Source organism: Onychostoma macrolepis, chromosome 16 (genome assembly GCF_012432095.1).
Source record: "Onychostoma macrolepis isolate SWU-2019 chromosome 16, ASM1243209v1, whole genome shotgun sequence".
In the NCBI taxonomy this organism is placed as follows: Eukaryota; Metazoa; Chordata; class Actinopteri; order Cypriniformes; family Cyprinidae; genus Onychostoma; species Onychostoma macrolepis.
Genome location: NC_081170.1, coordinates 18,589,442 through 18,612,739, shown reverse-complemented (window position 1 = coordinate 18,612,739; position 23,298 = coordinate 18,589,442). Strand labels below are relative to the sequence as shown.

The window sequence follows — 23,298 nt, the reverse complement described above, 5'->3', positions numbered from 1 at the left end:
TTAAAGTTAGTCAGTTTCTTCAAAGTGATTGCCTGAGAACATAGGCCTACCTAAGGAATCAGCAGACACGCTTTAAAAGCAAAAGTAAAGTCGAAGGACATCAAGAAGTGTGACTGCATAAAAGTTCATAATTTTCACAGCTGAACATTAAATAGCTGGATATGTGTTGGATAACTAGTTATAGCAATAACAACAAGGACAACAAATGATGATGATGATGATTATAGAAATATATTAGAATAAAACAAATAGTTAAAGGAAATATATTTAACGTTAGTGTCTCCATATAGACCTGAATTAAGAAAATGAATTGAAAAAAAAAAAGAATGAATAAGTATCTAATAATAATCAATCAATTAATGAACTTATGAATAATAGACAAAAAGAAAATCAGACTCAAGTGAGGTAATCTCCTATGTGAGTAATAGGCCTAGTCAACATTCACCTGAATCCAAAGTCCTATGATTTGATGTTGCATACTGTAATTACTGGATGAACACTGAAAGTATATATTTAAGAAGTTTGCATCACCGTGGTCCAGAGCAGACACAACTGGTATTAAACTATGGAGCTGGAGTTTGATAAGCAGTTTTGAATGACAGTCATAGCCCAGATATGCAACAAAGGAAATACTATATAGGAATAACTTAATAATAAAATGTTAATAATAATGAACCACAAAAATCCAAATGTTTCCATTTATATCATATCTTTACATGTCTAAATCATTATTCAAGGCCGTTTAGCTGTTAAATTGCATCAGTTCTTTTAAATTATATATTGTACATAATAAAAAGCATAATAGTAACTAAAATAAATCCAAGAGTCGTTCTATACAAAACCATTTGTGTCTCTCATATGAGTGTGTGTATAACAATGCATCACACCCCTGTTATAAAGCTCTCTCTTTTAACGAAAATGAACTATTCTATAAATCAATAAAATTTTGTCACTTTGCCATTCTTTCAAGTGGTAAAGTTTTCAAGGACATTGTTTTTTAGAGGATGATTTTAAAATGTCATCACAGTTACCTTGATTTTGTAGTAAACTAATAACTATTAAAAGTAGATATTTATCAACATATCAGCATTAAATTATAAGAAACACCTTGCAGTTTCAATGACTTCGAGCTCAAGACTTGTAATAATGTCAAACTGAACTGTAAAAACTGTCAACCCTGTTACATCTCTTAAGTCGAAATTATATCTGAAAAAAGGCACCCGTGGCCCTTAAGACTCTCAAGTAATATAAAAGTAAAAGATCTGTTTACAGTAATCCCAGTTGTGTCAATAACATGTCTAAATGCAGCAAGGTCTTCAAATGGCTTTAAATCGGATTTAAATTTAGATTGTTTTATTTGTTAAGTGATAAATACACTGTAAAAAAATTACCATGATTTTAACAGTAAAAAACTATGAAAATGCTACAATAATCCCCTAGTATATACAGTGAAAAACTCTAATAGACATTTCAGACAATTTTACGGTGAAATACCGTTTTTGGAAGTAGAAAAGAATGTAAAATTTACAGGGAAAAACCGTAAATTGATGTTCCCAGAATTCCCTACGTTGCATTTCAAATTGGAGGTTTTATCTTTGAAATAATTTTCAAATTTTGAAATAGTTTTTTCTTATCAGTTATATTTATTAGGGTTGTATGTTACGTGTTGTTAAATTAATGTTTATTGCATATTTCAGTTTAATGAGTCTCACCATGATGGTGTTTAGTATTTGTGTGAATGACACTGTGCACTTTCTATACATGTTATTATTTAAAAGCTGCTTGTGATGGGCTTTGGTTCATAATGTGACTCTCATCACCACCTGCATTTGGTGGTTATCAGTGTATTTCAAAGGTACTAAACAGATTTCAGTACTTCTATAGGTTGGTATATTAACATTATATCAGTTAATGAAATTACGGTATTTAAATGTAAATTTAAATTATAACCGTCAAAGCTAAAATGTTGCTACCGTATTTTTTATGGTGGCATTCTGGCAACCACAGCTGCCGGTTATTTACTGTAAATTTTACGGAATTTTTTTACAGTGTAAAAAAAAGCATTCATGAAAATTTGCCAGAGACATTACACACCTGACCCCTCCTTTTAAAAAGTTTCAGCGATGTGTAAATAGCAATAGTGCAACAGTTGATATTAAGCAATCATTTTCCACAGATTTGCACAAATCAGTGATACTATACTCTGTGTGTGTCTAGGGTGTGGATTTTGACTCCTCTTTGTAAAGCACAAAAAGGTTCAGCATTTAACCCTCTATGGTACCGGCAACACAACATATATATATATATTTTTTTTAAATAAAATGAGACACTCATTTAATTAATCAATGCTGTCTCAGGGAAGTAGAAGTCAAGTACTAATAAATGAACATACAAAAAAGTGGTCACATGACCCACAGGGGTCCATTTTGTTTCAACTTTCATTTGTGTGATAATTTAAAAAAAAAAAGTTAATTGAATTGTCAAGTTCACTTAACTTTTTTTTTTTTAATTATGTACTTAATAATTTTAAGGCAACGGGTTTCCTCCACTTTTTTTAAGTTAAGTCAACTTATCACTTTTTACAGTGTAGTGTCCAATTTTAGGAAAAACAGCACAAATGTTTTTTTTCCTCGTTGATATCATATTCCGAGGGTTAATGGAGTGTGTTTGGTATATACTGTAAGGTATATGATCTGTTTATCTGGTAGCCCATCAAAAGATGTTGTTACTTGAGTATGATGATGAAATCTGTCCATATTTCTTAAGAAAAAGAATGAAAAGCCAAGATCATGTGACATTGACTGATAAAATGGAAAGCCACAGGAAGCTATTCACAAGAAAGGAGCCCTACCCCTGCATATTGTTAATTCTATGTTCTTAATTGTGTTTAAGGTTTCTGATGAATTAATTGTTTACACTACCTATTTTCAAAGAAGCCTTGATAAACACGCTGCTATGATGACACTGCATCTATAGTGTCTATTTATATCATTGCATTTTTAAGTCTTGCATCAGATCAGTTATCAGACCGTCAGCCGATGACTTTGCCTCACAAAACAAATCAGTCACAGCCTGTCAGGATATGATAAAAAGTCTTATAGTTGTTTTGACCGTCTTTATAGAGTTTGAAAGAACTGAAGATTTTAAAGTTGCGTGACAACATGTTAGTTTCACATTACAAGATAAAAAAAAAAACAATAAAAACCATAGCATTACAAGGAGCCTCAGCGAGTGTCAACAACTATTTGAGTATAGATGTTTCTCATTATTATAATTTGTGACAGGTGCCATGCAATTACTAAATTAGCAATTCCTCAAAGACTTTAAATCACATCACAAAACTTTAAAAATGCCAATATTTGTTTCACAGGGTTAACTTTTCATACAAGTCATCTGGTTTAAATGCAGGAGCTTCTGATTTTTCAGCAACAACTGTTGGGAGAAAAAGTGCCACGTGCCATTTTTAAAGAAAAATCTGTTAATGTATTGTTTGAAATGAAAATCGTAAACAATTTCAGGTTACATTTTCAGTGCAGCATGTTTATACAAATAATACTTAACTTACAGGTGGTCATTGTTGCTGTGTTTCGTTCAACTAAAGAATAAAATGGGACATCAAACTCTGTCCAAAAAAACAAACAAACAAACAAACTGTTGACTATAATCAATTACATCAATTATCATTTTTATCTATACATTTACACATTTAAAATTAACGCCACTTACCATCTGCAACATGGGAGTAATATACAGAGAACTGGTCATTTAGCTGTGCTATAAGAGACAAAAAAAGACATTTTACATTTAGTAAACAAAAGTTACATTATGTTTAAACACATTTCTTTCTGACATAAATCCTTATTACATTTAACATTTAACTTCCTCTTTCTGACATAATAGTACATCTTACTATTGCACAAGAAACCTCTTCTCTTAGATTCACTCATTTGAAGGAAAGCAACTGCAAAACAAGCACATGATGAAGGGCCTGCTATTTAGCTGGTTCTGGTTTCTGTTTGAATAACTGTTCAGTTAGAGTCAAGGATAAATATATAACAGGAAGTGTAATATACACATACAAACTATGTTCTGATGACAAAAACAGTCATCGCTTCCCCTCTCATTTCTAATAAGCCATTGCTATGACAGTGACAACTCAATAGTGTTAAATGTTTCAGGTTGTGGACTTACTTTGGCTGTTGGATTTGCACTTTTGTTTTTTGAAATAAATAAAGACACAGACGGTCAATGATATGAGGACACACAGAGACAGAATCGTGGTCATCACTACTACTGTTGAATTAGTTGTGTTGCTTTCAGCCTGGCCAAAAGAATTGTCAGCAGAGGCTGGAACATATGTGATCAATAAAAAAAAAAGATCATATTGAACAACACTTCATTTGAATAGATTATTTTGATCACACATGTGCACACACACACAAACAAAAACTCTTACCTGTGGCTAACAATGTTGTGGGAGGTGTTTCTAATATTGTCATCAAATTAGATGTCCCATAATCTATAATTAAAATGTAAAACATTTTATTAAAATAAAACGTTAAGGAATGTATCTAAAAAGGGTTAAATTCTGCATATTTTTCATACAAACAGCAGCTTAATAGTAATTACATTTGTCTTTTCAAAGATTTAATCTGAAACATGTGTGACGCATGCTAAAGTGTTTGATGTTATTAACCTCTTATTTAGATATTTAGACAGCAATACAGATGTATAAAATGTAGACTATATTCATTCATAATGAGGATTTTACAGTGACTCTATACAGGTTACATCACTACGCCAGTAGGTGGCAACAGGTGATTCTCTGAATAATTCACTCAACTGATTCATTCATACTGTGTTTCTCATAGACACTATAGTTTATTTTGCTTTGACTTAATTTGGAACTATTTTCATTAGTAATGCAAAATTAGACTGCCTGGCAATATTTTGTCCAAAATATAGGTTAGTAAAATACTATACTGAACAAATACTGAATACTAAATCAATTTGTTAATTGACCTGTTGTGTAAAAACAATATCACACTTGCAGTTGTGCCGTTGGTCTAAATATTATTGCGGCTGGTTATCTGTGGCTGATTCACTTTTCTCATGTGATATTGCTTAATTAGAATTGTAACTGATGAATACTGATGGTGATGAATACTAGATTTGATTACAAAGTATTGCGTTGAAAACAGACCTTTCATGAGCAGCTTTACTTCATAGCAGGTTTTTTCATTCACTCTGCACCGATACCATGATTCATCAGCGTGTACTGCATCTCTTATGTTCAGAGACCCATTTGCTATTTTTCTCGCTCTCTCAAACAGAGGCTTTAGGAGTCTCTCTGTGCTGTTTGAGGGCTTGTTTGGATGGTGATATTGGGTTATGTTTGTTGACTGGTGACCAGTAATGATTTCCCAAGTGACTTGTTCAGTTCTGTTTTGTAGAGGTTGTTCAGAGCATGGCAGCAACGCTGAAGAGTTTATCTTTGCATGGACAGGGTTCAACAATTTACACTCTGAAAACAGAGAAACACATATTATATATGTTATATTATATGTATATGGGATTATTAGCTTGCTTGAAAAATATGCATTCTCACCTCTGACCTTCAGGTTAAATGGTGTTGAATGAAGGCAGTCCTGATCCTTGTAGACCCGACAGTCATAAAAGCCATCATCAGATAATCTGATGTCTTTCAGATCAAGTGTAACATTTCCAGCCTCTTTCCTCACAGACCATCTCTGGTGCTCTGATCCTGGAGAGATGTCTGGATACATCAGGATGTCTTTATCTTGGTTTTTCTTGCGTAGTTTGACTGTTAGAGACTCCAGCGAGTGGATTGTGGTTAGGCAAGAAATAGTCATGCTGTCACCCTGAACATAGTTTATGTCCGTCTGATGAAACTGCTTGCAGCTTCTCTGTGTTTGAGCTAAAGGGAATTAAAAAGAGAAATGACACATCCAGAGAGAACTGAGACATGGAAAGACAAGAAATCACCACGGGGTTTACAAGGGGAGTCATTTTCTCATACGATCTTCTTGGTTGCCAGTGTATAACAATATTAAATACATAAACTAAATACAAAGACTTTTATATAAATTTTATTTAAACATATTGTATGGGTTAATCACACACAAAACTATTTACTGACTTAGTGGCTACTTTTTTGCTTTAAAATGTAAGTTTTACACACTAGCTAGAACACAACTCATGTGTTAGCACGACAACTAACAATTGAGGTCAACAGAAATTTCCAAATAAGTAACAATTATGTAACATCTGAATGACATTGATCATATTAATGTCACACCCGTGCTGCATTTACACACCCACAGTACACTGATATTATGCATGCTTCTTGCTTGTAGGCAGGTTAAAGGAATTTGGCTTAAAATAAAAGTCACTTACCTTTGCATTGTAATAAACCTGCTATTAGAAGATACAGGAGTTGAAAAAAAGAAAACTGAAAACTCCTCATCGTATACAGATGCTCACTGCAGGACAGCCAAACTATATATGAGCAACGGCCGGCCAACTCATTTCACTTTCACATTGTTGTTTTCAGTTACTCTGAATTTAATGCGGAAGTAGGAAATATGGTCTAATTCTGTGTGATTATAGAGGCCTTCAGTGAGCTTCTGTATGCAATGGGGAGTTTTCAGATGTCATTATTAGCAACTTTTAAATCTTATATTAGCAGATGTATTAGAAAGCTGCATGTGTAACGGGCGGGAGGAACGAAGACTCAAGTGCTGGCAAAAGGAATCTTCTTTATTTCCAAATTATAAAAATAAACACAAACACAACTGAAACCACCCCGAAGGGGAAAACGCCAGAATAACACAACCACTGAAAACAAGACATACACAAGGCACAGGGCAGACATAGGTAACAGGCATACCTGGCACAAAAGTGAGACGAACGCGAGCAGAACAGAAAACACAGGGAGCTTAAGAAGGGACAGCAATCAGGAACACAGCTGGGGCAAATCAAACAATAATGAGGTGAGTGGAGTTTGGGGAATTGAATCCGGGAGACAGTGACCTCTGGTGGTGAGAGGGAGCATCGTGGACCCGGATTCATGACAGGACCCCCCCTTTAAGGAATGGCTTCCAGACATTTCCAAGCACCCGACCAGGGGGATGGCCAGGCGGAACGGAGCAGGGAAGGGGAGGGATGGGGGCCAGGTCCATGTGCTGGTGGGGGACCTGGGGACTGAGGCAGCGCCGGCGGGATGGGGACCCAGGGCAGAACCAGCGGCCACCACAGCAGTGTGCGGAGCTGCCACCCTGAAACGGGCAATGGCTGGCTCCGCTGCTTGAGCCTTGTGAGCAGGCGCCGCCGCCTCGGGAGGATCATGGCGGGCGCCGCCGCCGAGAGGAACGTGGCGAACACCGCCGCTTCTGGAGAATTGGGAGCCCTGTGGCGGACACCGCCGCCTCGAGAGGCGTTGTGTGCGGACACCGCCGCCTCGGTAGGACCGCGGCGGACACCGCCGCCTCGGGAACCTTGTGTGCGGACACCGCCGCCTGAACCTTGTGTGCGGACACCGCCGCCTGAACCTTGTGTGCGGACACCGCCGCCTCGGGAACCTTGTGTGCGGACACCGCCGCCTCGGGGATCCTGTGAGGATCGTGAGCGGCCACCGCCGCCTCGGGAACCTTGTGTGCGGACACCGCCGCCTCGGGAACCTTGTGTGCGGACACCGCCGCCTCGGGAACCTTGTGTGCGGACACCGCCGCCTCTGGGATCCTGTGAGGATCGTGAGCGGCCACCGCCGCCTCGGGAGGACGCGGCGGACACCGCTGCCTCGGGAACCTTGTGCGGACACCGCCGCCTCTGGGATCCTGTGAGGATCGTGGCGGACACCGCCGCCTCGGGAACCTTGTGTGCGGACACCGCCGCCTCGGGAACCTTGTGTGCGGACACCGCCGCCTCGGGAACCTTGTGTGCGGACACCGCCGCCTCGGTAGGACCGCGAGCGGACACCGCCTGGGAACCTTGTGTGCGGACACCGCGCCTCGGGAACCTTGTGCGGACACCGCCGCTGGGATCCTGTGAGATCGTGAGCGGCCACCGCCGCCTGGGATCCTGTGAGGATCGTGAGCGGCCACCGCCGCCTCGGGACCTTGTGTGCGGACACCGCCGCCTGGGAACCCTGTGTGCGGACACCGCCGCCTCGGGACCTTGTGTGCGGACACCGCCTCGAGAGGATCGTGGCGGACACCGCCGCCTGGGAACCCTGTGTGCGGACACCGCCGCCTGAACCTTGTGTGCGGACACCGCCGCCTGGAACCTTGTGTGCGGACACCGCCTCGAGAGGATCGTGAGCGGGCACCGCCGCCGGGAACCTTGTGAGCGGGCGCCGCCGCCTCGGGGATCCTGTGAGGATCGTGGCGGACACCGCCGCGGGAGCTTTGTGGCGGGCACCGCCGCCTCGAGGATCGTGAGCTGGCACCGCCGCCGGGAGCTTTGTGTGCGGGCACCGCCGCCGAGACGATCGTGAGCGGGCACCGCCGGGAACCTTGTGAGCGGGCGCGGAGCCCTGTGAGCGGGTGCCGCCGCCTCGGGAACCGTGGCGGGAACCGCCGCTCTCCTCACCGACATCAGCAGAGGATCCTCAACGCTGCGTCTCAGCCCGGGCGCCAAAGAAAAACCCGAGATTTTGGAAGTGGCTGGCACGATCCGAGGAGGTTCTGGGGCAACAGCCCAGACTGGGAGGGGGGCACCCTCCCGCAGCTCCACCTCCTTCAAGTAGATGACGTGGTCGACCATCTCCCAATAGGACCACGTATCTAGCTCCCCCAGCTCCTCCCGGTTGACAGGCTCATCCAGGCCCGCTAAAAACAGGTGGATGAGGGTGCTCCCTCTAATCCCCAGCTCCTGGCCTACCTCGAAGAGGTCTTCGGCGTAACGCCCAAAAGGGCGATTGTCTTGTGGGCAAGGATGCGGCCCACTGGCTGGGGCCTGGTTCCTCTGTCGACCAGGAGCTGGGTACAAGAAGATTCCCATTGCCGCTGAGTCTTCAAATGTGTCGCGTTCGTACTGTCACGGGCGGGAGGAACGAAGACTCAAGTGCTGGCAAAAGGAATCTTCTTTATTTCCAAATTATAAAAATAAACACAAACACAACTGAAACCACCCTGAAGGGGAAAACGCCAGAATAACACAACCACTGAAAACAAGACATACACAAGGCACAGGGCAGACATAGGTAACAGGCATACCTGGCACAAAAGTGAGACGAACGCGAGCAGAACAGAAAACACAGGGAGCTTAAGAAGGGACAGCAATCAGGAACACAGCTGGGGCAAATCAAACAATAATGAGGTGAGTGGAGTTTGGGGAATTGAATCCGGGAGACAGTGACCTCTGGTGGTGAGAGGGAGCATCGTGGACCCGGATTCATGACAGCATGTGGAGGACGGAAATGCATTATGAAGACTAAAAACACCTCATAAAATAGATAGTTTACAGTAGCTCACTGCAATACAACTGAATATGAGCACAGGCCACAAGACCTTTTACCTTAAGACAGTTGTTTTTGAAGAGCCAAAGTAGGAAATGTGATCTGTGCAAAATGGCAGAGACGTGCAAATTTGCACACATTTTAAACCATTAAAACAAGTAGCCACACGAGTTAGTTATTTTAAAGATAACATTACATATTACATATTATTCTTTTTTAAACCTTGATTTCTCATCTCTTAGAGTTATAAAACAGGAACACAATAGGATGCTATAAATTTGCTATTTTACACTGTAAAAAAAATATGTGACCCTGGACCACAAACCCAGTCTTAGGTCGCTGGGGTATATTCGTAGCAATAGCCAAAAATACATTGTATGGGTCAAAATTATCAATTTTTCTTTTATGCCAAAAATCACTAGGATATTAAGTAAAGATCATGTTCCATGAAGATATTTTGTAAATTTCTTACCGTAAATGTATAAAAACTTAATGTTTGATTAGTAATATGCATTGCTAATAACTTCATTTGGACAACTTTAAAGGCGATTTTCTCAATATTTAGATTTTTTTGCACCCTCAGATTCCAGATTTTCAAATAGTCGCATCTCGGCCAAATATTGTCTGATCATAACAAACCATACATCAATGGAAAGCGTATTCAGCTTTCAGATAATGTATGAATCTCAATTTTGAAAAATTGGCATTTAAGACTGCACTGTAAAAAAAAATTCCGTAGTTTTTACAAAATAATTCTGACAGCTGTGGTTGCCAGAATAATTTTGTAAAAAATACAGAAAAACTGCAAACACATTTACAGAACAAAACTGTAAAATTTACAGTATAAAACTGTAATTTACAAACAGGGAAATTTGAATGTAAACCACTAAATTAAACAACACGCTGCTATTAAAATCTGTTTTGTACCTTTAACATACTGACAACCACCATTATAATGCAGGTGGTAAAAGAGAAAGGCACATGAAGAATCATGTAGCTTCGCCACAAGCAGAAGTATATACTAATATATAGAAGGTGCACAGGGTCATTCATGCAAACACAAAACACCATCATGGTAACACACAATATTAAATAATGCAATAAACTTTCATTAAACAACAGAAGATGTAACATAAAGCCCAAATACTTCCAAAATACTTTCAAATGTGGAGTGTCACGCAGGGAATTTGGGGAATATCAGTTTACAGTTTTTGACTGTAAATTACACATTGATTTGTTATTTTTACTTCTAAAAACTGTTCAATTAACAACATTTTACTGTAAAATTACATGAAATGTCTGGTTAGATCTTTTACAGTTTTACCCTGTATATAGTACAGGAACTCACTGTTAACATATTAACAGTTTTTTTCAGTGTTTTTACAAAATTTTACAGTTAAAATTATACTTATTTTTTACAGTGTGGTTTTGTGGTCCAGGGCCACATATATATGAATGCTCTCTGCTAACTGACATTTTTGGAAAGATGTACAAAACCGACATGTTCATTTCCCTCAAGATACACCTAATGAAATCATTAGTGCTCAACTTCAATCATGCTCCCTCCATGTGTATTCATTCACTTTATACAAACCTTAATTATTTAAGTTAAATTAAAATATAATGGTCTTAAATTGCCTAAATTGCTCATTTCAGTGGAGGTCAGTTATATTCAATTCAACTGGCTTCAACACTGAACTGGTATACTTTAAAAAAAAAAAAAAAAAAAAAAAAACAACAACTATTTTTTACACTCAAACTAAACGGATTATTAAAGCTCTTTCACAAAAGGCCCTCTAAGGTGGACCTGAGGTCTTGATTAATAACAAAGCCATGTCTGAATGTATTTGACTCAATGACAGTTCAAACGTCAGGTGTCTCAGTGTGTGAAAAGCCGTTTCCCGTTTTATGGTCAGAAAAGAATTTACCCTGAGATTGCACATCTGGTTTATGCATTATGGTGATGTGGCATAGCAGTTAAAGCTCAATAGTGGAAAACAAAAGACTGGAGTTTCACTATCTATTATTAATTTTACAGCAGGACTAAAGTTAAGCTGAGTCCAAAAATGAAGTGTCCCTGGAAGTGTCAGTTCTTTTCCTTTTATGTACTTATACAGGCAGCTCTCATTCACACCCCATTCCACAGATTCCTCTCTCAGTCTTTAGCAGGAACTGGTCTGTAGGTTTCTCTTGGTAAAAATAGAGGTTATGCTGGAATGATAATAAAATCCATCATCATCATCATCATTATCGTCAGAGCTAAGAACTGAGGACTCCAGAGCTCACTGTTGGTCATTATACAAGTATATGTATAATTATTAATCAAGTAGTTTATTTATATGAATTTTATATATATAAGCATATATATTTTGGCATTATTTGAAATAGTGGTTCTTGAAACTGCTGGATTCAAAAAAATAATTATGGTTAATTAATTTATGCATATCGACACTGAGTCAAAAGGTTGAGATTTACAGTACTGATTTAGAAAGAGATTCTGTGATTTCCAGGATGTGCATATGATGTGATGAACAGGGTGCGACAGTAATTTTTCACAGCATGAGCAGGAATGAGCAGTGTGTAAGCAGCTGATCTGAGGGAAGATCATTTGTGACTGAGGTTTGGAAAGCTAAAGACTTTAAAACCCTCATCCTTCCCTCAAAACTGATTTTCAAAGATTTTTAAAAAATCGAGCGTTGATCGTTATGATCCAAGACTTCAGGACTTTCGTCGCACTTGCACCAGGAACACACACACAAAAAATTGTAGTGGATTCGAAGATGTTAAGTGGGCGTGAAAAAAAGTAACAAAAGTGTCCCTCGCAGGTCAATTTGACCCTGAGCCAAAAAAGACTAGAATTCATGAGAAAACTGCGGATTTTTTTAATTGAATTCTGTCACACTTGCTCAAAGAGCACACACACAAAAAATTGAGTCGATTCGATGAATTTATGTGGGTGTAATAAAAAAAGTAAAAAAAATTAACCCGGCCATAGGAATTTGAGCCGCCCATAGGAATCAATGGAATGTCCAAAAAAAACAGCATTTTTTTTTTTTTGTGGATTTTTTTTACCATACAAAATCTGACACAATCCAGGAAAGATGCATACCCAAATGAAGGGCTGGGACTGCAGAATGTCACCAATGCAGAAAAAACTCACATATCCATACACACAGGCACACACACACACACACGGTACACACACTCCCATAGACATACATTATAACATAAATAATGTTTCTGCTGGGAAATGAATATCATTTTGACTTTTTTTTTGACCAAACACAGTTAAATTTAAGTGATGAGGTGAAGACCAATCATTTGATATCATATTTGTATTTTTAAATTTATCTTTTATATTTATTACATATTTACAGGGGTTAAAGCAAAAAAAAATCCTGAGCCTGAACTTTTTCCCGGGGGCGGGGGCAGGGTGCAGCACATGCAAAGCAACTTAAACATTTGAAAGGGTACTATGGCAAAGTTATTGCTTTCCTTATTGAAACTGATTTTTTTTTTCATGAATATATGGTTGGCCTGAAGAATGAAAGCTATATCATACACTTGGAAAATTATGAGCTATATCACCGCTTATTAACACTAGGGGTGTGACAATATGCTTAGATCACGAGATGAGACAAAATACAGATAATTGGTTCACTAGAACGAGACAATTTTAATAGTGATTCATGAAAATCAAGATAAAATACATAAGAATAGTTTCAGCTATGTGATGGAAGCAGCCTGAAAGTTGATATTAAGATGTTTACCTACGTATAAACAATGAGACCAGGCTGAATAAACATACTGTCCCCAGTAACACACTTTGTTGTTTTATTGAGATTTACACACTAGCTAGAACAGAACCAGTTTGTTAGCACAACAACTAAAAAAAAAATTGAGCTCAACAGAAACTTCTGAATAAATAACTATTATGTAACTTATGAATCACGTTGATTCACGTCATATGCCGCATTTACACATCCACAGAACAATTGACTACACTGTAAAAAGTGATAAGTTGACTTAACTTAAAAAAAAAAGAAGCAATTAAGTAAAGTAAATGATAATTAAAAAAATAAGTTAAATGAATTGTCAAGTTGACAACTTTTTTTTTAAATGATTATTTACTTAATAATTTTAAGGCAACGGGTTTACTAAATTTTTTTAAAGTTAAGTCAACTTATCACTTTTTACAGTGTATATGCATATCTCTTGCTTGTATGTTGGTTAAATGAACTTGACTTCATATAAAATATTTGACATTCTTTACATTCTGCTTTTAGAAGATACAGGAGTTGGAAATATGAAGACTGAAAACTCCTCATCGTATACAGACGCTCACTGCAGGACAGCTGAACTCTGTATGAGCACCGGCCACATCACTTCACTTTCACAGATTTTCAGTTACCCTGAATTTAATGCGGAAGTAGGAAATATTGTCTAATTCTGTTTTAATATAGACACGTGCAGGGAGTTCCATACTGTATGAGATGGGGAGATTACAACCATCATATTTGCAAGTTGCAACTTTTAAATCTTATAATAGCAGATGTATTAGAAGATGCTGCTGTTAGAAAATGGAAATGCAGTATGACAACTAAAAACACTCCATCAAATGTTCAGAGTATAGCTTACTGCAGAACATCTGAATATGAGCACAGGCCACAAGACCTTTTAACCTGTACACAGTTGTTTTTGAAGAGCATAAGTAGGAAATGTGATCTGTGTAAAATGTCAGAGACGTGCAATTTTGAACATAATTTCACTTCAAATTACTTCAGCTAAATTAAAACATATTGGTCTCGATTTTGCTTTGCTAATTTCAGCTGAGGTAAGTTATATTCTCACTTCAGTTTCTAAATGGTTTCAATAGTGATCTCCTCTAAAAGGTATTTTTACACTTAAACTAAAGGGCTCTTTAAGGCTCTTTCACAAAAAGCTTTAAGGTGGAACTGATGTCTAGATGAATAACAAAGCCATGTTTGAAATCTATTTGACTTAGCAGTGAAAATGTCAGTTGTCTCAAAGTGTGTGAAAAGCCATTGTTATGTATTATGGACAGAAAAGAGTTTATCCCAGAGTGTACGTGTGATTTATAATTATTGTGATGTGACAAAGCAGTTAAAACTCAAGAGTAGAAACAGTCCAATTCTTTTTCTCCTTATCCCCGGTAAGATGCTTCTGATGTTGTTTCTGTTTCAGAAGTGGCTTGGTAGCCCTTTTCCTGAAGACATCTGAGCGTGGTGACTCTTGATGCACTGACTCCAGCTTCAGTTCACTCCTTGTGAAGCTCTCCTAGTTCAGTGTTTGAATTGGCTTTGCTTGACAGTATTCTCAAGCTTTGTTTGTTTTGTTTGTTTTATTATTTGACAAAATGTAAAACATAATACAAAAAAGTCCAAAAAGACTAGTTCATACACATTTCAAAACTGTTGAGGATAAAATACACAAAAAAGCCTTCGGCTTATTTCCATTGTGGTCCTCTATATTAAAAAATGGACGAACAAATCATAAATAGAATGCAATCCACATCAAGTTCAGAAACTCACCACATAAACTTCCCTTCTAAAACTACTATCAACTTGTATCTCTTGGATACACCCAGGTAATTTATTCCACGCAACCGAGCTAGTATATAAAAAAGACTTTCTTCCCATTTCACTCCTAAACCTACAAGGATAAATATCATTACTACTCGCCCTTGTAGAATGACAGCGAACCTCTCTTACAAATACATAATAATCTAACAGATACTTTGGAACCATTTTCTTTAATATCTTAAACACCATCACTAGTTTTAAAAAAGTTACCCTTTTTTCGACCTTTAAAAAACTAATTTTCCTATAATGTTCATCTTGCAAATGCATCAGTGGATGTACTTTCAAAATAACCCTACACAACTTATTTTGAGCAGTCTGCAATTTATTTTTTAATTTCTTTGAAATGCCACTATACCAAAAAACTGCAACATAATCATAGTGTGACTGCACTAATGCACCAGCCAACATTTTTAAAGTTTCAGTATCTAAAAAAGCCTGTCTTGCTAAAAATTTTATTCGATTACAAATTTTAGAGTGAGCTAAAGCAGCCATCTTTTCTCCTGTCAAATTACTATCCAACACACAACCCAAATATTTTACTTCTCGTTTAGGTGTAATAATTTGATCTCCAAACTTTACCTCTAATCCCAAACTTTTTTTCAATTTAACAGCCGAGCCAAATAATATAACTTCAGTTTTCCCCAAATGTAAAGACAGTTTATTATGGCAAAACCACTTGGAGACCCCTTGAATCTCTCTACTTAATTCTATTTCAATATCTTCCTTCCTCTCATGAGACACAATTATTGCTGCATCATCTGCATATAATAAAAGTTTATTTTAACAGGCCATTTTTAAATCATTAATATATAATATAAAAAGTAAAGGACCTAATACACTCCCTTGCGGAACCCCATATGAAATAGTCAAACAATCCGAAAACACCCCATTTAAATCTACTATTTGATACCTATTTTCAAGGCAAGACTTAATCCATTTACAGGCCATATTACTGAAACCCATCGCTTTCACTTTTAAAAGCAGAATACTGTGATCAACTGTATCAAACGCTTTTTGCAGATCTAACAGTACCATCCCACTTAACTTCCCTTTATCCATCTCTTTCCTTATATAATCTGTTAAATATAAAATAGTTGTCTCAGTAGAGTGTTTTCTCCTAAAACCAGATTGAAACTCATACAATATATTATATTCATATATTATTTATAGCAGTCCTTCTGTGACTTACCCTCTTTGTGGAGGGTGTCATTGATTGTCTTCTGAACCATTGCCAAGTCAGCAGTCTTCTCCATTTTTGTGGTTTCAAAGAACAAGAGAAACCCAGAATTTATACTGTCATTTAATTAAACTCAAATGTAAATATTCTAATATTTTGAGATAGGCCTACTGGATTTTTGACTTTCATGAGCTGTAAGCTCTAATCATCAAAATTAAAACAAAAAAACTTTTGAAATGTTTTACATGTAATGAATCTAGAATATATGAAAGTTTCACTTTTTGAAATAAGGTACACAAAATTATCTTTTTCATGATATTCTAATTTTTTGAGATGCACCTGTATTATCTATTTTAGAGCAGGACTGAAGTTACTCAGTGTCCAGGAATCAAGCATCAAACCTTTTCCTGGTATTTTACTTATTCTATGGACAGCTCTCATTCACACCCCATTCCACAGATTCCTCTCTCGGTCTTCAGCAGGAACTGGTCTGCAGGTTTCTCTTGGTGAGGATAGACGTTATGCTGAAATGATTTTACAATCCATCATCATCCTCATCATTATCATCATTTTCAGAGCTGAGGATGGTCACAGAGATTCTGGAGCCCATTCCAGCATTTCAGACCACAGGCAGAGGAGACTTTTTAAGCAGTGTGTGACTGATCTGAGGAAAGATCATTTGTGAGAGAGGTTTGGTAAGGTTAAGCCCCTAAGAGATTAGAGATGTGAGCAGTCTGGACACACCAGTATTTTGAGAAACACACTGCCCTCTGCAGGCCTCAGTGACTAATAAACTCCATACACGTATACAAAGGTCTGTTTCTGAATACTGCCTAAAGCACAAGAAAAAGCACATCAAAACTGTCTGTTGCTGTCTGTTTTAAAATAGATAAAAATCAAAACTACTTTAAATACAATATCATACCTTAATATCTTCTGTGTAAATCTCACACGCTTGAGCTCATTCTCTAGTGCCGTGACTCTGGACTGCAGCGCCTCCTTCTGTTCCTGCATCTCCTCCATGTCTCTAACAGCCTTCCTCCTCAATCCCTCCAGCCGCTCCGCCTCGGCCTCTCCTTCATCCACCTGCCTCTTCAGAGCCTTCACACGCAGAGTCAGCTGAAGAAGAACACATGCATTAAACACACAAACACTCACGGGTCTCTCACACACACTGCTCTATATGTGCACATGTAACGTGTGTATTCTTCACCTGGTCTCTCTGCTCTGTGTGCTGATGTCTCTCCTCCTCAAAGAGTATTAATTAATATGAATTATTATTATAATAATTAAATTAATAAACATTATTAAAAGTATATTAATTTTAGAATTCAAAAATATTAAGAATTAGTAGGTGCAAAAAAAAAAAAAGTCCATAAACAGTTATCACTGGTATCCTTTACATATAAAAATGCATCACACCCATGTTACCATCAAGACTCTTAACACCAATAGACTCTAAATCAATAAAACTGCAATTTTTCACCTTTTCTTTCCTTTTTTAATCACTTACGTTTGTTAAGGGGACAAAATAGATGTTTCTAGAAATATTAGCATTAAAATTATTTAAACCTTGTTTCCAACCTTGAACAGTGAACACTGGACTTGTAAAGTCAAATTGAACTACAAAAAACTGTCAGCCCTGTTACATTTCTTAAAGGGACAGATTTAATTCAGGCTTTTATTCACATATAAACATTGATCAAATGATACATGGAGCTCATCAAAAATGGCAAGCTTCTCTTTACCATACTTGATGTGCTGAATGTACTGAAAGTATGTTGATCAATGCCAGTATGCTTTCCTGTGAATCTTATGGACATTTCCATCAACCCCAAAACACAATGCAATGCATAGTTTAAAATACAGGCAAAACAGCCCTGAAAAATAATTATGGAGCATTTCTTCATATTAACATAGTACATTGGGTCATATTTTACATATGTTTACATACTTTTTAGAGCGTAGTAAATGTTTATAGCAGTCCATATACAGCCAGGGCTTCTAGCTGTCCATGGCTATAAAATTGTATTTACATTTAAATTGTTTTATTTGGTAAAATGATATGTAGAAATAGCATTTTCATAATAATACTACATTTATGAAAATTAGCAGGAGGCATTAAACTAAAAAAAATAAAATAAAATAAAATAACCAGCAACACCAAAAAACAAAGAAACATTAAACAAACATAAAAACAGTGATTTATTTCACAGCATTCTATTATCATAGATGTGGTCTGGATTACATGCAGGAGCTTCTGTTTCTTCACACCATCTGTCGGGATATGAACTTCAAAAATTAATTTGGTAAGCAAAAATAAATAGTTTGAATCATGTGCACATTTGCAGATTTCTACATATAGTACTTATATATGAGGGCCCTGCTATGTCGACAGATATGAAATGAATGATTAAACTATTGCACTGCAGTAACTTACAGGTGGTCATTGTTTGTTTTATGTCGAACTACAGAATACAAAGGGACATCCAACCCTGCAAGAAAACAAGTTTTATTAAATACACTTGATCAAGTTAATTGCATATATTTTGTACTTAACATGAATATCACTTACCTCCTGAAATTTCAGAATAATACACAGAAGGCTGGCAGTTCAATTCCACTACAAAAATACAGAAATAAGTACTTTACCATATGATACACTTCTACCATCATAAAATGGCATAAGTTACAGTATTGCAGTTTCTTCATTTCATCATCATGATGGCATGATGTGAACTATATTTCACGTCTCATTGCAACACACTAAGACGTTTTGGACTTACTTTGGTTATCAATTTTGGGCCTTTGTTTCTGGAAATACAGAATGACACAGACAGCCAGTGATATGAGGACACACAGAGACACTACTGTGGTCAGCACTACTACTGTCAGATTAGCTGTCACTGTTTCACTCTCGTCACTGTTGTTGTCTACAGTCTGAAGAACTGTACTGTCTGCTGTGGTTGGAGCATCTGTGATCACTAGTGAAAAGATAAACTTAAATGAACATCACCACATCACATTTCTCCAAATCTGTTCACGTAAAGAAACTCATAAACATCTTATGGCCTAAGGGTGAGTGAATTTTCTGCCCTTTTTTATTTCTGGGTGAAATATTCCTGTAGCTCAGTACTGCCTAACATCTGTTTGGGTATGATGTGACATGCTTTGCTCTCCTGGATTTGGGGATTTTCTGCCGATCATCTCTGCAGATCCACTCAAGCCATGTCAGGTTGGATGGGGACTGCAGTTTCAGGTCTCTCCAGAGATGTTTGATTGTGAATATTCCTGAGTGGCTCAGCGAGAATCTGGACTTGAACCCAAAGTCTTTTTCATTAATCATCTTTGTATTTTTGTTACATTTAGCTTTTCTTCTACCCTGACTAGTTGAGAAACTTGTTTCTTAAGAGTCCTTTAGTTGTTGTTGTTGTTTTTTTCCCCTGCAAATTTCAAGCAGGCTTGTTTCAAACACTGAGGAGAAGCTTCTGTCTGGCCACTCAGCCAGTAAATGAAGTAGAATGGATCACTTCTTCCATTTTACAATTATGGAGGCCACTGTCTTGGAAGTCTTTAATGCAAATCTACGTTTGTGTGTTTCTGCTCTGATATGCATATTCACCTGTTAGACCTTATATAGGCAGGTGTGTGTTTTTCTAAATCATATACATATCATTTAATTTGTCACAGATTATATCAATTATATCAAAAATGATTCAGAGAAATTATCTTTGAAGCTTAACTTCAAATGTCATAGCATAGAGTCTGAATACTTGTCAAGATTTTTTTTTTTTTTTTTGGCAAAGTTATAGAAAAACTGGGTTTGCTTTGACATTATAGGGTATGAAGTATAGATTGATGTGGGGACAATTAAAAAAAAAAAAAAAATAACTTAAAGGGGTCTGCTTTCTCATTCCACTTAATAATATAAAAAAAAAATAAATAAATAAAAAAATAAAAAAACTTAAAGACAAAAATAAATCACAGTACTAATTATACCTAAAATATACTTAGACACACAAATTTTAACACATTTTCCAGCTGGTATAAAAACATTAACTTTCTACAAGCTTGTTTAAATATTCACACATTCAGCATACATTCAACATACTACCAAACAAATATTACAATTCAGTGGTTCAGTGCCATTTTATAATATACTCACTGCTCTAACCACTGGCTATAATCACCACAACAAAATTGTAATCTAAACCTTTACCTAAGCATGTTTAACTTACATGTTTCACCATATTTACTATATTAACCAAAAAAAAAAAAAACATCACCATAGGCCACATTTTAATAGCATACCGTAGCTTCACTTAATCTTTCAGATTAATCAATGTCTGTCAGAGAGTCTGCATTGAGACTTTATAGGGTTAAAATATTGCATTAAAAACGCACCTTTCATCAGCAGCTTCACTTCATAGCAGGTTTTTTCATTCACTCTGCACTGATACCATGATTCATCGATGTACACTGCATCCCTTATAAGCAGAGATCCGTTCGGTAGTTGTCTCGCTCTCTCATACAGAGGCTTCAGGAGTTTCTCTGTGCTGCTTGAGGGCTTGTTTGGATGGCGATATTGGGTTATTTCTGTTGATTGGTGACCATTAACAACTTTCCAAGTGACTCGCTCAGTTCTGTTTTGTAGAGGATGTTCAGAGCATGGCAGCAACACTGAAGAGCCTGGTGTTGGATGGACAGAGTCCAAAGTTTTACACTCTGAAACCAGAGAAACATACTATATTACAATGGGTTACCTGGGGATTATTTGCTTGTTTCAGAAATTTGCATTCTTACCTTTGACCTTCAGGTTAAATTGAGTTGCATGAAGGCAGTCCTGATCCTTGTAGACCTGACAGTCATAAAAGCCATCATCAGATAATCTGATGTCTTTCAGATCAAGTGTAACATTTCCAGCCTCTTTCCTCACAGACCATCTCTGGTGCTCTGATGCTGGAGAGATGTCTGGATACATCAGGATGTCTTCATCTTGGTTGCTCTTGTGTAGTTTGACTGTTAGAGACTCCAGCAAGTGGGTTGTGGTTAGACAAGAAATAGTCATGCTGTCACCCTGAACACAGTTTATGTTCAACTGATGAACCTGCTTGCAGCGTCTCTGTGTCACCACTGAAAGGAAATGAAGAGCAAAATGATACATAAAGCACTGAGAGACGAGAGAAGTGGAAACCAATTAGGTCCCCTGTATAAGCATTTAATGCAAATCATCTTTTTAGAAGCAAGCATGTAGGGGTCTCTAAAATAACACTTGTCTCACTCTCAGCTACAAACACACATTTCATACATTTCCTGTTGTTCTTTTAACACATCAAAATAACTCAAGCATTCCGATGAAGCATTTAGACAGTCTAAAGAACATTCTTGAGTTAGGGGCGGATTTGCACATAGGCATTCTAGGCACGTGTTCGCTCGTCCATAGCAGTTCTAAGTACAATGAAGAGATATATAATATTTTTGTTATACTATGGGCTGTTTACAACAGTAAAAGAACCAAAACTGCAAAATACATTGAGCAAATAAATATAACAAACAATAGGATAAAAACAAATGACCAACTATTTCCATATCTTTTTATATAGGCTACAGAAATCACGCTTTATCCATATAAACTTATTTATTTGCTTTATTTAATTCAGATTCAGTTAAATAAAATAGGAAGAAATATTTAACACTAGAAAATATATAGCAAACAGTACAAATGTAAACATAACAGTAAAAATAGCAATATACATACAGTGGGGCAAAAAAGTATTTAGTCAGCCACCAATTGTGCAAGTTCTCCCACTTAAAAAGATGAGAGAGGCCTGTAATTTTCATCATAGGTACTGTATACCTCAACTATGAGAGACAAAATGAGAAAAATGTGAATGACCTGCAGAGAGCTGGGACCAAAGTAACAAAGGCTACCATCAGTCACACACTGCGCCGCCAGGGACTCAAATCCTGCAGTGCCAGACGTGTCCCCCTGCTTAAGCCAGTAAATGTCCGGGCCCGTCTGAAGTTTGCTAGAGAGCATTTGGATGATCCAGAAGAGGATTGGGAGAATTAGATGAAACCAAAATATAATTTTTTGGTAAAAACTCAACTTGTCGTGTTTGGAGGAGAAAGAATGCTGAGTTGCATCCAAAGAACACCATACCTACTGTGAAGCATGGGGGTGGAAACATCATGCTTTTGGGCTGTTTTACTGCAAAGGGACCAGGACGACTGATCCGTGTAAACGAAAGAATGAATGGGGCCATGTATCATGAGATTTTGAGTGAAAACCTCCTTCCATCAGCAAGGGCATTGAAGATGAAACGTGGCTGGGTCTTTCAGCATGATAATGATCCCAAACACACCGCCCGAACAGCGAAGGAGTGGCTTCGTGAAGAAGCATTTCAAGGTCCTGGAGTGGCCTAGCCAGTCTCCAGATCTCAACCCCATCGAAAATCTTTGGAGGGAGTTGAAAGTCCGTGTTGCCCAGCGACAGCCCCAAAACATTACTGCTCTAGAGGAGATCTGCATGGAGGAATGGGCCAAAATACCAGCAACAGTGTGTGAAAACCTTGTGAAGACTTACAGAAAACGTTTGACCTCTGTCATTGCCAACAAAGGGTATATAACAAAGTATTGAGATGAAATTTTGTTATTGACCAAATACTTATTTTCCACCATAATTTGCAAATAAATTATTTAAAAATCCTACAATGTGATTTTCTGGATTTTTTTTATTTTATTTTTTTTCTCATTTTGTCTCTCATAGTTGAGGTATACCTATGATGAAAATTACAGGCCTCTCTCATCTTTTTAAGTGGGAGAACTTGCACAATTGGTGGCTGACTAAATACTTTTTTGCCCCACTGTACCTGTATATTCTATAACCCTAAACCTACGCATCACTCAAATCTTTCTGCATTTTTACATTTTCAATCATTCTATAGGCTTTATAAGCTTTTTTTCATCATGGGGACATAAATAATATTCCCATTAGGTTAGAAATTACTGGTATTATTATACTTGTGGGGACATTTGTT

At 37.5% G+C, this 23,298-nt stretch overlaps 3 protein-coding genes across 5 annotated transcripts; all 3 read right to left on the bottom strand.

Moving 5' to 3' along the window:
* Positions 1-2,672: 2,672 nt before the first annotated feature.
* Positions 2,673-7,104, bottom strand: LOC131522011 (uncharacterized). Of its 3 annotated transcripts, none has more exons than XM_058747216.1 (9): positions 6,911-7,104; positions 5,609-5,938; positions 5,204-5,524; positions 4,457-4,519; positions 4,192-4,347; positions 3,911-3,961; positions 3,727-3,774; positions 3,566-3,622; positions 2,673-3,432 (listed from the first exon to the last, which is right to left on the bottom strand). In XM_058747216.1, the coding sequence occupies exons 2-9, from the start codon at positions 5,871-5,873 to the stop codon at positions 3,365-3,367; spliced, it is 1,029 nt and encodes a 342-aa protein (XP_058603199.1). In that variant the 5' UTR covers positions 5,874-5,938; positions 6,911-7,104; the 3' UTR covers positions 2,673-3,364. The 3 variants fall into 3 exon arrangements, with proteins under 3 accessions (XP_058603199.1, XP_058603197.1, XP_058603198.1); XM_058747214.1 differs by lacking the exon at positions 6,911-7,104 and adding an exon at positions 6,418-6,542; XM_058747215.1 differs by lacking the exons at positions 3,911-3,961; positions 6,911-7,104 and adding an exon at positions 6,418-6,542.
* Positions 7,105-11,640: 4,536 nt separating this feature from the next.
* On the bottom strand, positions 11,641-17,692 carry LOC131521685 (cingulin-like). The gene is made up of 4 exons (XM_058746634.1): positions 17,681-17,692; positions 17,472-17,507; positions 17,184-17,377; positions 11,641-11,737 (listed from the first exon to the last, which is right to left on the bottom strand). The coding sequence occupies exons 1-4, from the start codon at positions 17,690-17,692 to the stop codon at positions 11,641-11,643; spliced, it is 339 nt and encodes a 112-aa protein (XP_058602617.1).
* A 709-nt stretch (positions 17,693-18,401) lies between these two features.
* On the bottom strand, positions 18,402-21,359 carry LOC131521175 (uncharacterized). The gene is made up of 6 exons (XM_058745672.1): positions 21,062-21,359; positions 20,663-20,983; positions 19,045-19,242; positions 18,834-18,881; positions 18,699-18,753; positions 18,402-18,535 (listed from the first exon to the last, which is right to left on the bottom strand). Exons 1-6 carry the CDS (start codon positions 21,324-21,326, stop codon positions 18,469-18,471), a joined length of 954 nt encoding a protein of 317 aa, XP_058601655.1. The 5' UTR covers positions 21,327-21,359; the 3' UTR covers positions 18,402-18,468.
* Positions 21,360-23,298: the final 1,939 nt, after the last annotated feature.